The following is a 14594-nucleotide window of genomic DNA, read 5'->3' on the forward strand; positions in this document are numbered from 1 at the left end:
GAGAGAGAGAGAGAGAGAGAGAGAGAGAGATGAAGGAAAAGAAGACGAGGAGGTGCATAAGTGGAGGAAGAGTTTGGGGGAGGATAGAAAGATAGACGGAAAAATAAGAGAGAGAAGAAAATGGGAGAGAAGAGAGAGAGAGAGAGAGAGAGAGAGAGAGCGCGAGAGAGCGAGCACAAAATAAAGTGCATCCTATTCGGTCAGCATCACAGAATAATTATGATTAAATCATGAATTTAATCATAAATCATGTATTAAGCAGATTCCATTGTTATATCAACACTCACCGGAAATAGCTAACCACGTCAGGCTGCTATCAATTTCATAACGAAAAACAAATTTCAAAACTAAACAAAAAAACAAAATGATCGGGCAATCGAAAACGAAATGAAACCAAAGCATACGCCCAAAATGAATCAAAGACCTTTGTTTTTTTCATTCGCTCGCAATCCATTACTTTTCTTTGCAAAGGTTAAACACAAAATGAGGTACAGAAAATGATCATAATTCTGTTTCACATAATATTATACGTAATAAATCAATAACCAAACATAAATAAACACATAAATGAATAAATAAAGGAATGAAAAACACACCACCAGTAACATAAAATCACGTACAAAAATAAAACAAACACAGAAAAACACGCACAAAAAAAAAACCAATCTCTTGATCAAACACACACATACATACGCAAAAACCACGCTTGGCTCAGAAGTTGGACCTAAACATCCAGTTGGCCACTCAAACCAACCATCTCCTTCTTGGAATGAAGTATGCTCACCTGGAGCATACACAATATCCACATTTCGTAAATTTGTGAGATATATTCGCGAATTTAAAAAAATAACAATCTGTTACCAAATTAATTCTTAGGGGGGGGAAAGAGAATACAGTCTGCCTAACGTTTTGTCTTGCAGAGGTACGTCTTACGTACAAACGTTTTTGACCTGGTCTTACTGAAATCCTTGTCAGATCATGGATCGAGTTCTATGATTGTTTGGAAGCACAGAACAAAAGGAAAAATATTTGGGGAATCAGGAAAACCGTCTTTTGGTAGCGAACACATCTGTTGAGAGAAAAACAAACAAACCAACAAAAATTACAAGTTATACCATATATCTGTGGCAAAGTCATACACAAAATCTACTCATGGTCTTGAAGGTATTCTTCTCAAGTTCACAACAAAAGATTGGTTCTTGCTGTAGCTGAAGGAAAACAACCCCAACAAGTGAATAGTCATACCGGTCATGATATTTGGACCATTGAAGGTTCGTGGAAAAAAGTACATCAATTATCTTGGATCACTGAAGAATTAAAAAAAAACACAGTGATCCTCATTTGGAGATTTTGGACAACTGAAGAACCCTAAAAAACAAGGAACAGCAATCCTCATTTGCAAACCTTGGACAACTGAAGAATGCTGAAAACAGTACAGTAATTTTCATTCTGAGATCTTGGACCACTGAGGAGTGCTGATAGCAGTACAGTAATCCTCATTTGGAGAACTTGGACCACTGAAGAATCCTGAAAACAGTATAGTAATCCTCATGTGGAGATCTTGGACCACTGAAGAATCCTGAAAACAGTACAGTAATCCTCATGTGGAGATTTTGGACCACTGAAGAATCCTGTGAAAACAGTCATCTTCATTAGGAGATCTTGGACCACTGAAGAATCCTGAAAACAGTATAGTAATCCTCATGTGGAGATCTTGGACCACTGAAGAATCCTGAAAACAGTACAGTAATAATCCTCATGTGGAGATCTTGGACCACTGAAGAATCCTGAAAACAGTATAGTAATCCTCATGTGGAGATCTTGGACCACTGAAGAATCCTGAAAACAGTACAGTAATCCTCATTTGGAGATCTTTGAAGAGGTTTCCATCAACGTGTACACCGCAGTGTCCCCAGCACTACTGCTGGGCTCCAGGATGCCTGCAGACTGCGGGGTGAGCTCCACTTTCGTACCACCACCACCACCACCCCGGGTGGGAGGCGCGCCCAACTGCAAGCGGGGTGGAGGGGGCGGGGTGAAGGCCGACGAGGAGTTGGCCGATGTGAGGGGGTGAAGGCTGCCGGACGCCATGAACTCTCCACCGCCACCACCGCAGCAGATGGGAACCCCTAACCCCCCGCAACCACCAACCCCAACCCCACCGCCACCACCACCACCGGCCATGGTGTAGGCAGGGCCGATGTCCGGCATGTTGGAGTAGTAGTGGAAGTAGGCCGTGGGGGGTGGAGGCGGGGGTGGGGGAGGCGGATGCGGGCCGCCGGGAGGCTCCCCGGCGAAGGACAGCCCCGCTCCGCCCTCCCGCTCCCCGCCGTGCAGCGAGTGGTAGCGCGGGGCCAGCGCCGGTGGGTGGCCCGGGTGCGACAGAAACCCGGGGTCCACGGTCAGGTGCGCCGAGGCGTACAGACGAGGCACCGGCAGGCCGCAATCCACGCCGGACGGCGACGACGACGATGACGACAAAGAGCTCATCAAGCCTGGAGGCGGCGGTGGGAAGGTGTGTCCAGCAGGCAGGGTGGTGGCGGAGGAGGAGGAAGAGGAGGAGGGGCCGCCGGGGGAAGGGGCGTGGTCGCTGAAGAGATGGGAAGAGGCGGCGGAGTAGTGGGAGGAAGGGAGGAAGGTGGGGAGGGTCATGGTGTTGGTGATGACAGAGTCCTGCCGTACAACGCCTGTCACATCAGACCACAACAGGACAACAGTATGGTGCAGGGGTACACGTGCAAACGCTGAAGTAAATTTCTTTACCTAGTAAAAGAGGAGGCGGCGGCGAGACAGAGGCAGATAGGGAAAGGATGAAGAAGCAGAAACAGCAGCAGCAGCAGCAGCAGAAGAAGATATACATTTAAAAACTATATATAAATGTCGTGACGACAGACAGTTGTTTTTCTGGATCACTTTCATTAAAACTGTGACCCGAGCCTGTGATACCAAGCGGTCCCATCTTTCCTAATCATGCATGAATGTTAAATGCAATGTCAATAAAGGGATGACTTTTTCCACTTGAATGCAAGGAACGAACTGCCCAACTTTTCAAAGTTCAAAAGATCCAAAAATCCTAAAGGCATATCAAAATTGTTTTTCGAGTCAGGTTAACTGCGTGCGGGCAAATCCGAGCACCTACTCTATGTACGATAATCAGTCGTCAGTGTCTCACAAATGTATGATACTCGTGTCGTGTCCGACAAATGTATGATTGTCGTGTCCGACAAATGTATGATTGTCGTGTCCAACAAATGTATGATTGTCGTGTCCGACAAATGTATGATAGTCGTGTCCAACAAATGTATGATTGTCGTGTCGTGTCGTGTCCGACAAATGTATGATAGTCGTGTCGTGTCGGGCAAAATTTTAATGTATGATAACCAGTCGTGTCCGACAAAGACCATCAGGGCACCGGGGGAGGCAGCTGCTGTCCGGACTATCTGGGCTGGAATTTGATTTAAGTGGAGAGTGCCTTACCCTAGTTACATTCCCCACTCTCTTGGCAAGTTTTAAGACAGTCGGCGTTGGGTTCTCCAAGGCCAACTAGCCCCCAGGGCTGCAGCACAAAGAGCCAGTACAATCTTGCCTCCTAGTTTGAGAGTCATCGTCCTTCTCAGAAGACTAAGCTGTTAATGACTTGCAATGGACAAACCACTGATCATACAGCTCTCACTCTGCTGTTGGCCCAACTGTAAGCTTAAGTCAGTCTCTGATGTAAGCGGAACGTGCAGCATCTAATACACAAAAGCGAAATTGCCAAGTTTTGTCCGTTTACTCTGTCTACAGTGTCTTATGTATCGCCTATGTTTTATGTGCTCTTCTACACACAGCAAGGTTTTAGTCGAAGCTGTGTTTGTGAGTGAAGTCCATTTCACCGACGGCATATAGTTTACATGAATGGATACAGGCATCGTGGCAAAACCGGTAAAACGGTGGTCTTCTGAACCATTGTTCAGTGATAAGGGATCGAAGCCTGTTTCGACGTGGTGTGTCTTTTGAAAAAGGCACATTACTCTTTTTTCTCATTCCACTCCTGGGTGAACGGGCACCCGACCAGTTGGGGACGGTTAAAACAGCGGAAGGAGAGGAGAGCTAGGGGAGGGGAGGGGAGAGGAGAGGATCCCCCCCCCCCCCCCCCCGATTCCAGTGTGCCTTTGACAAATTGGATATGAAAAAAAAAAGAGTTCATTATGTGCTTGTAAAACGCTTAGAATTTAGTTTCTGATAATATATAGGCGTTATATAAGTAATAAGAACAACACTACTAATACTACTATTACTGCTAACAACAACAGCAATAAGAATAAGAAATAATAACTGATAATAATCACTGCCCCGGTGGCGTAAAAGGCTATGGGACCTTTAACTTACTTATGTACAGAACGAATGAAGAGTAAAAAAACAACACCCCCCAAAAAAAAACAACAAACAAACCAACCCAGGACCTTTAACTTACGTACAGAATGAATGTATAGTAAAAACTTAAAAAAACAAACAAACAAAAAACCCAAACAACTAACAAAAAACAAAACCGAAGGGCTTACTGCACTGCTGCCAGCAGAGGTTCCCCACTTACCTCGGTCCTTGCCGTCCATCACGTAGATGCCAGGCAGTCCCTGAGAACCAGGGGACAGCACCAAGCTCTGCTGGCCGCTTCGTTTCGACAGCTTACTTCCCCTGGAGCCCTCGTTGCTCCCAGCCGCTGCCCAAGCGGGGACACGTTCGACAATCAGTCGGTGCTACTCACAGCGCACCTCTACATTTTCTCTGTCTTGTTGTTGCTCTTTCTCTATGCATCAGTACGACCTCAGTTAGCTTGACAATAAAAGGCTTCCGGATTGTGTTGTGTCCTACGCTGACTGCAGTGTACACGACATTTACTGGAAGTCTGGTGAGATTCGTATTTTATCTTACGTGTAAACAACGAGTGGCAACTCTCTCTTTATTGTACAAATTATTAACCCTTTGCTCTCTTAGCCTCATTATTCTTTACTTTTAAATTCTTTGTCTTTTTTTTTTTACCTGTTACTTTTTTTTCATATTCAGTCAGTCTGTTTGGTCAGTTTATCTTGTTCAATTATTATGTTATGTATGAAAATAAAACAGAAACGGAATGGGAGTGAAAGTGACACAAAAAGTGAGGTGGGGTGGGAGGGGAGGGAAGGGGACTCCTGCTCTGTCAATATAAATGTTGCAACTTACAAAATACCGACCGTGAATACCTAAAACATTCTCCTATATTTTCTCGTTTAATTCATCGAACATGCGATCATTTTCCCTGCTGTTGCTTACTTTTATTCGCTTCTTCCACAAACAGGAAGCCTGCGTAAACGGACAACAAATCATTGTACACTATATATGTGCACGTTTGCGCGCGGGAATGTGCATGTGAAAATCAAAACTTTCAGATGGTAAATTGAATAACGACTGTTCATTTTTTGGTGTTATTTTATTTTATTATATATATATATATATATATTTTTTTTTTTTTACATCAAGCCATCTGAAAAAACAAAGCAACCAGAAAGCAGATCTGAAAAAAGAATGTGTGTGTGTGTATGTGCATACGCGCGCAAGTATGTATGTGCATGTGCGTGCGTGTGTGTGTGCGCGCACGCATGTGTGTACGTCTTTGCAGACAGAAAGACAAACAGTACTGAGTGAAACCAGCAGTAACCTACCCCTGGAGATGACGGACACCGGACTGGACATGACACCACGTGACAGGGAGTGCGTGCCCATTCGTGTCTGAGAACTGAGCACACAAAAAACAACAAAAAGCAATGATGAAACGCATCCCGTCTCTCATTAACATTAACGGTATATTGCATAGGTTTGTTTTTCCTTTGTGGACAAATCTCTAATAAAACTGCGTGTTGTGATCAGAAAAAAACCTGTAATCAGGTGAGAATATACAAGTTTTACAACCCCATTCTTATGGCAGCCATTTCTATCTGTCCAATTCTAATGGCAGCCACTTCTATCTATCTATCTATGTATGTATGCATCTATCTATCTGTCCGTCTGTCTGTATATCTAGTCTGACGTTGGTCTGTCTGCCTGTGGACATTTCTTCTGTCTTCGCCTTTTACATTGACGTGTATATATTTTTTCCCTGTGATAAATCTCGCCAACGCCTCCTTCTCTTGATGTCTTTGTTCTCCACTGCCGGACGAGGAAAAGGAAGAAAATAATGTAAAAAAGAAATCAGTGCCGGTTTGGCATTTAATTCTATATAAATAATACCGCTTTGATGCCTACATTCCATTCATATAAACACTTCAACAGATTCTTCTATGAAGTCAGATCAAATGAAATTAAATCATGATAATGGAAGCTACAGCGTGTCTGCTCCTGGTCGCTTCGACTCTGATGTCCGATCATCCAGACTTTAAGAAAGAACTCTGCGTCTTCCGGCACAACAAGCAGTAAGACATTTTCATTCTGTATCACTACCAATTTCCGACTTGTTCAGCAAACAAAAATGGCAAAATAAAAAGACAACAACAAAAACAATCCATGATAATCAACACGACTCTCTTTCTTGTGCTCCCTTATACTGTAGATACTATCATTGAGACTGAAAATGGTGAATCCATGCAAAGATCTGCCTGTGTGGCATTTGTTGATTTATTTTTTTTCTTGTGATAGCTCTCTTGATGAAACAAAATCAGCTCGATTCATTCAGTCCGCATAAAAATATCTAACACCTAGATTAGGTAAGAAATAAGATATAATCAAATGCCTGCACAGTGAACAACACACACACACACACACAAACACAGTGTAAAAACTGTAACATGTGAAAACACACACACACACACACACACAGAGGAAAAACACCGCTCGACAACGCACAAAACAGTCCCCTACCCCACACTACACTCACCCACAGTGGTCCTGCATAACGACCGGCCGGGAAGGGGAGGGGGAGGGGGAAGGGGAGGGGGAGTGGGAAGGGGAAGAGGGGGTGCCCGTGCTCCGCTTGGCGGCGCCCCGCCCCCTCCCTCCCCGGGAGCCACGCCCACATGTCACGTGGGTGCGCGCGGGGCGCGTGGGGGGCGAGTTGCCTCCTTTGGTCATCACGTCCAACACCTGTCAAAGACGCACACACCCATCAGTAACCATCAGCTTTTACCTTGCCACGTTGTCGTGCTACTGAATTTTTTTTGTTTTTTTTTTGTTATGTGTATCCTACATTGACTGATTGGTGTGAATACTTATACAGCGCCTGTCTTCGGTCAGAGACCAAGCTCTAAGCGCTTTACATACAAGGGGTCATATGCACCACAGGCTGCCTACCTGGGTAGAGCCGACTGACGGCTGCCACTGGGCGCTCATCATTCGTTTCCTGTGTCATTCAATCAGATTTCAGGCGCACACACATACACACTCAGACAGACATGTAACATTTTACATGTATGACCGTTTTTGTTTATTTACCCTGCCATGTAGGCAGCCATACTCCGTTTTCGGTTGGTGTGCATGCTGGGTATATTCTTGTTTCCATAACCCACCGAACGCTGACATGGATTACAGGATCTTTAACATGCGTATTTGATCTTCTGCGTACGCATACACACGAAGAGGATTCAGGCACCAGCAGGTCTACACATATGTTGACCTGGGAGATCGGAAAAATCTCCACCCTTTACCCACCAGGTGCACCGAGATTTGAACCCGGGACCCTCAGATTGGAAGTCCAACGCTTTAACCATTCGGCTATCTCAACGCTTGGCTTGTATCAGAGACTGACGCAGGCTTACAGTTGTGCCAAACAGCAGAGTGAGAGCTGTTTGGTCAATGGATTCCCTCCCCTCCTCCCACTGCAATGGGAATTCGTTTACAGCTTGGTCTTTTGTGAAGAAATTAGGCTCTCAAACCAAGAGGAAAGACTGCAATGGCTATATTAGTGCTGCAGCTCTGGGGGCTAATCGACCTTTGGGGAACACCCCAAAGCCTACCGACCAAAAACTTTTTGTCTCTTGAACTTGAACTCTGCACTTCTGGATTCCAATGTTTATTCTCACCGTATACCCTTTTGGTATATAGCACGTCAGACGAAGCCCTTTTGCAAGACTCGACATCTCTCTTGTACCTTTAGTATTTTTCTTCTCCATGCCATCAGTAGACTCGTACTGGAACGCTGACCTTGATTTATGACAGAGATCGCTCTATCGTCATGCCACGGTCACTTTGCTAGGATGTCTCAATAAAACATGTTATCCGACGTAAGCAATGACCACTGAGTTATGTATTCATTGATAAAATTCCATACCAAGTGATGACTTTGAATTCTGATGTCCCACGTCATAATAAAAAGGATAAATGGATCATTCTACTGGTTTTGGGTCAATATACATTCATTCCAAACATACTATTGATAACATTCCACACGCGAATGGTTATTTTCAATAATCTCTGTGCTAGCTAATCTGGATTTTTCAATTTTCAGTTTCCTCAAACCTACGCAGTGTTCTCCGTCATTAATTGACTGACTTAATCATGAACAATATTTGTCTATTTTCCTTGCATATTAGCTCACTAAATTAAACATGCATGCGCATGCACACACACACACATAAACACACACACACATACACACACAACATACACGCAGGCGCTCATTCCCGCTTTCAACAACAACCACATACTCTTCTCTGCGACTTCCACCACACAACTCCTCGTCACACCTTTCCACCCCCTCTCCCCGCCCAACACACACAAACACGTCCATGTACGTAAAAAAAAAAAAAAATCGAAACAAGAAAACCTACGCTGGCAGACAGAGCCTGCACACGCTAACACTGTATGCTACATGTAACAACAACAACAAATGATAATAATAGTAATAATAATAATGTGTGAATTTGTATATCGCCTATTATCTAAACAGAGAGCGTATGTGTGTGTCTTAGCGCGTTGGGTTACGCTGCTGGTCCGGCATCTGCTTGGCAGAGCCTGCTTGAGCTACTGAAACTGATACTATCGAAACAGAGCTCTTGACGCTCTACAAAAATGGGTAACCACACACACACACACACACACACGAATCACAAGACACATATCAAACCACACGACGCACGTGCGCGTGGAACTCGTGCGGCAGGTTGCTGTTGACGATCTTGAGGTAGTCCACCGTCATCTCCAGGATGGACGCCATGTCTGTCTTCCGGCCTCGCACGTAGGGCAGCAGCACGCGCAGCTGGTCACAGCTGTCTTTGATCCTCTCCCTGTGCACTTGAGAGGAGCTGTGTACGGCCCTTTAACTTCCGGCCTTGCCTTGCCTTTCACGCTCAAGTTGCGAGGACGGGGAGAGGGGTCGAGGGGGCTCCACGAACTTCATTATAAGTTCCTTCGTCTTCCCGCCACTTCCCACCTCCCCACCCGGTACCCCCCTCCGTCTCCCAATTAAAACTTATAATAAAGTCCATGGACTCCCCACCCCCCACCACGAACTTATAATTAAGTCCCTGGACATCCCCCCTCCCCAGAAACCCATGATGAAGTCCATGGACTCACCCCAACCCAAGAAACTTATGATAAAGGCCATGGACTAAACCCCTCTCCCCACAAACGTATGATTTAAGTCCATGGACTCACTCCAACCCAAGAAACGTATGATAAAGTCCATGGACTCACTCCAACCCAAGAAACGTATGATAAAGTCCATGGACTCACTCCAACCCAAGAAACGTATGATAAAGTCCATGGACTCACCCCAACCCAAGAAACTTATGATAAAGTCCATGGACTAACCCCAACCCAAGAAACTTATGATAAAGTCCATGGACTAACCCCAACCCAAGAAACTTATGATAAAGTCCATGGACTAACCCCCTCCCCACGAACTTATAATAATATTCATAGACTCCTCATTCCCCCCACCCCTCGGCAGGGGCACAGGTGGTTGGGGAGTCTACGGACTTTATTACAAGTTCGAGTGTGTGTGTGAGGGGGGCGTGGGGTGGGGGGTGAGTCCAGGACTTTATTATAAGTTCGTCTGTGTGTGTGGGGGTGGGGGGGGGGTGTGAGTCAGCGGACTTTGTAAGTTCGTGTGTGTGTGGAGGTGGGGTGGTGGTGGTGGAGAGGGGGCCTTTACTATAAGTTCGTGGTGGGTCCAGGACTTTATTATAAGTTTGTGTGTGTGGTGTGTGTGTATGGGGAAGAGTGTGGGGGCGGAGGGGGGGGGGGAGTCCACTCACTTTATTATAAGTTTGTGTGTGTGGGGTGAGTGTATGGGGGGGACGGGGGAGAGAGGTGGGGGGGGTCGGGGGGGGGGGGGGGGCGGAGCGGGGTTGGGGGGGGGGGGGGACTTTATAAGTTCGAAGACGAACTGGGAAACGGCGAATCGGAATGACCAGTTTAGTGACTGGCGAATCGGGAATAGGCTAAATGGCAATAGTCGTTCTCGGGGAAAAGGCGAATCGGGGCGACACTCCGAGGAGCAGGGAGCGAGTCTGGACTGTAATAAAGATAGCACTTAAAACAAAAGGAGGCATTTTCGCGGTTCCCCCGTCCTAAATATGTCGTGGTTGTTGATGGCGTCAATATACGGCCCCCCTCCCCAACCCTCTCCTCTTCCTCGCATATTTATCCTTCGTTGACCATTTCAATCTATGAATATTTAAGACTATAAACATATATATGTATGCGCGTGCGCACGTGTGTGTGTGTGTGTGTGTGTGTGTGTGTGTGTGTGTGTGTGTGTGTGTGTGTGTGTGTGTGTGAGTGAGAGAGCGGGCGAGAGCGTGTGTGGGTGCGCGCGAGTGCATACAAATGCGAATGTTTGGTATGCGCCAGCACGACTAAGTGCGAATAACAGTTACGTTGGAACTAAGATCAAACTGTCCATCCTTTTACACCCTTTTAAACCAAACCCTGACCACAAAGTACCAGGAGGGGGGAGAGAGAGAGAGAGAGAGAGAGAGAGAGAGAGAGAGAGGGAGAGAGAGAGAGAGAGAGAGAGAGACAGAGACAGAGAGACAGAGAAACAGAGTGACAGAGACAGACATAGGACCAGGAAGTGGAGTTAGGAGTTACCTTCGGTGCTTCTCTTTGGTGGCGTGTTCCACCCGACACCACGACGGTGGGGTGGATGGTCTGCCGTTGGAATGTCTGCCACAATACAAGACAAGACAAGACAATACAATAGAATAAATACGCGGATCGAGGCAGTACAATACAATGCCATGCACTACAATACAACAGAATACCATACACTACAATACAATGTCATGCACTTCAACACAATGTCAAGCAATACAATAGAATGCCATACTCTACAATACAATACCATACAACAGAATGCCATACACTACAATACAATGGCATACACAATAATACAATGCCATGCAATACGATAGAATACCATACACTACAATACAATGCTACACTATACTACAACGCCATGCACCACAATACAATTCCATGCAATACGATACCAATCAATTCAATACAATGCAATAAAATACAACACAATGCAATAAATCCCGGTCTCGCCCTTTCCCCTAAGTGTGACTGGAAAATCAAGCCGAGCGTCTAGTCATTCGGATGAGATATTAAACCAAGGTCCCGTCTGCAGCACACACTTGGCGTTGAAAAAGAAACCACGGCAATAAGTGTTGTCTTCTGGCAACGTTCTGTAGAATAAGTCCACTCCGATAGGCAGACAAATGTATAAGCATGCACTCAAGGCCTGATTTGCGCATTGGGTTATGCTGCGGGTCAGGCATTTGCCTAACAGATGTGGTATACCGAGTATGGATTTGTGCGAACACAAGCGACGCCTTTTTGAGAAATTGAAACTGCAATACGATGGGTTGCAATGATACTCATACTTCAGGCAAAGAGGGTGCACAAAGGTGTTCTCAACCGCAGCCATTGCAACGAGAGCCAGTCTATACACAGCAAAGTTATCATCGGGCCCACGCTGACACGATAATACAGTGGTATACTAACAACGATGATGAGGCGTAGGAGGAAAAGGAGGAGGGGGGAATCTGGTTTATACAGCAAATAATCCTGCGTAATACAACCCAACTGACTCTACACAATCCTTTCACACAATTCATGTACTACACATTAACACCACCCACAATGTAGGTGAGGAATGCTTGGCAAAGTAAAATTAATGTGAAAAGGTATCCCTGCTGAAAATGCATAGAAGGTTAATCTAGTACTGTAATTCATCTATCAGCTGCAGCTAAACATAGCAGTGATTCCGCTTTTACGCCATTCTATGGCGTTTATCTATACTTTTATCAATATGTAAATGGCAAAGATACCCAAACACACACATTTACGTTTCGAGGAGGCTCATCAGTGATTTGCTGATCAAGCTTTCATCCTATTCCAATATCCTAGCATATTCAAGGAGGAGACAATCCTCTTCCCCCCCCCCCAACTATAGGTAACAGTGATTGTCCCACACTGGCTGCCAACGCGGAGGACTTGGAGCTATCTACTTCCCCACAATCCCTACGATTCCCTCAGATGTGTGAAAATGTCTGAACGAACAAGGTCTAAACATAACATCAAGAGAGACAGAGAATTCACACACACACACACACACACACACATATATATATATATGTATGTAGACAGAGAGAGAGAGAGAGAGAGAGAGAGAGAGAGAGAGAGAGAGAGCGAGGAGACAGAGATATACATAAACACATAAACACACATGCACACACACACACACACACACACACAAGAACACACACTTTAGTGGACATGCACATATGTGCATGTCCCAACCAACCACACATACACACACACACACACACACACACACACACACACATATATATATATACCATCCCATCCTCCCAACCTACTTGATCCTGGGAGCTTTGGAGGTGGAGGCGAGGCAGCCCTGTTGCTGGGGAAAGAGGAAGGCAGTGGAGGGCTTGAGGTCCGACACGTCCATCTCACCCTGTATGCCACTGTCGTTGGTCGTGTCCGAGGCCAGGGATGACAGACTGAACAAAAACGAAATGAACTGGAGAATTACAATGAATGAATGAAGGAAGGAAGGAATAATTATATGTATGTATTTAAGTATGAATGTATGTATGTATGGATGGATGGATGGATACATAGGTGGATGGTTAGATGGACGGATGTATGTATGTATGCAAACACACATAAAAAAATAATGTATTTGTATTTTCTTTTTATCACAACAGATTTCTCAATTTGAAATTCGTGCTGCTCTCCCCAGGGAGAGCGTGTCGCTATACTACAGCGCCACCCATTTTCATGTATTTTTTCCTCCGTGCAGTTTTCATTTGTTTTTCCTATCGAAGTGGATTTTTCTTCAGAATTTTGCCAGGAACAACCCTTTTGTTGCCGTGGGTTCTTTTACGTGCGCTAAGTGCATGCTGCACACGGGACCTCGGTTTATCGTCTCATCCGAATGACTTAAACGAAATTGATTGGGACATCTATAAAAAGCAGGAGGGATATATCATACGAGAGAGAGAGAGAGAGAGAGAGAGACAGAGAGAGGTGGGGGGAGCGGGGGGTCTGACAATTTAAGGTCATTGGCCATGAGGTCCTTTTGACATGGGTGAATGCGTAAACAAACTTTCATTGCATAACAAAACATCTGAATAAACGAATGAAAATGGTGAATGTAAATACTGAAACAAAACAAAGTTCTTTCCTTGAAGAAAAAAAGGTTGCAACCGACAGGCCACCCAACACATAATAACTCCGTTCATCCATCAGTGCAGCAGATTCAAACACTGGCCATGGAAGAAAAAAGTCAAACCCATCTAACCACGTAGTTTATAGCGATGTTTGCCTAATCTTCAAAGCTTCTGACATAAATGTTGCCATCATGATCATCACCTCGTGATCTTCTGATGTCAAACATGCTAAAAGAGGTCCTTTCTTTTTTGCAAATTCATTTATGCTCTGACATCATCAAATGAGTAAGTAGGAGGTGGGGTGGGGAGAAGAAGGGGGAGGGACGGGTCTATCTTATATTAGCTACATGCTCACCATTAGGAGAGAGAGAGAGAAGGGGGTGGGGGCGTGGGGGGTGGGGGGTTGAGGGAGGTAGAGAGAGAAAGAGACAGAAAGACACAGAGAAAGATGGAAATAGAAAGATGAAGAGACAGAAACAACAAGAGAGAGAGAGAGCGAGAGCGAGAGCGACAGAAGCAGAGACAGAGAGAGAGAGAGAGAGACAGAGACAGACAGAGACACACATAAAGATGGAAATAGAAAGATGAAGAGACAGAAACAACAAGAGAGAGAGAGAGCGAGAGCGAGAGCGACAGAAGCAGAGAGAGAGAGAGAGACAGAGACAGAGACAGAGAGACAGACAGAGACACACATACAGAAGATGACACACCTCAGTTCAATAGTTGATTCTGTGCTGACACTGGATTCCGGTGTCGTGGGGCTCATCGGTGTGTCCCTCAGATTCAGTTCATAGTCTGACACACACACGCACACACACACACACATGCCCATTGACAGAAGAACATGTACTAACACAACAAAGAACGCACATTGTCTCATGCACACATTATGGAAACATACACACACACACACACACAATGAAAAGCAAAAACGTTCCT

At 45.2% G+C, this 14594-nt stretch overlaps 1 protein-coding gene across 2 annotated transcripts in view; it reads right to left on the bottom strand.

Annotated features, from left to right (window-relative positions):
- Nucleotides 1-1817: 1817 nt before the first annotated feature.
- Nucleotides 1818-14594, bottom strand: part of LOC143289520 (uncharacterized) — a 28658-nt gene continuing 15881 nt past the window's right edge. The window contains exons 6-13 of one of the 2 annotated variants that reach the window (XM_076598516.1): nucleotides 14366-14450; nucleotides 12840-12983; nucleotides 11044-11118; nucleotides 9086-9233; nucleotides 6890-7095; nucleotides 5682-5755; nucleotides 4577-4702; nucleotides 1818-2687 (exon numbers count right to left, since the gene is read on the bottom strand). In XM_076598516.1, coding sequence (XP_076454631.1) covers nucleotides 1861-2687; nucleotides 4577-4702; nucleotides 5682-5755; nucleotides 6890-7095; nucleotides 9086-9233; nucleotides 11044-11118; nucleotides 12840-12983; nucleotides 14366-14450 — 1685 coding nt within the window. In that variant the 3' untranslated portion in view covers nucleotides 1818-1860. Of the gene's footprint in view, nucleotides 2688-4576; nucleotides 4703-5681; nucleotides 5756-6889; nucleotides 7096-9085; nucleotides 9252-11043; nucleotides 11119-12839; nucleotides 12984-14365; nucleotides 14451-14594 lie in introns of both variants that reach the window. The other variant, XM_076598515.1, reaches the window with a different exon arrangement.

Source organism: Babylonia areolata, chromosome 14 (assembly GCF_041734735.1).
Source record: "Babylonia areolata isolate BAREFJ2019XMU chromosome 14, ASM4173473v1, whole genome shotgun sequence".
Lineage (NCBI taxonomy): Eukaryota > Metazoa > Mollusca > Gastropoda > Neogastropoda > Buccinidae > Babylonia > Babylonia areolata.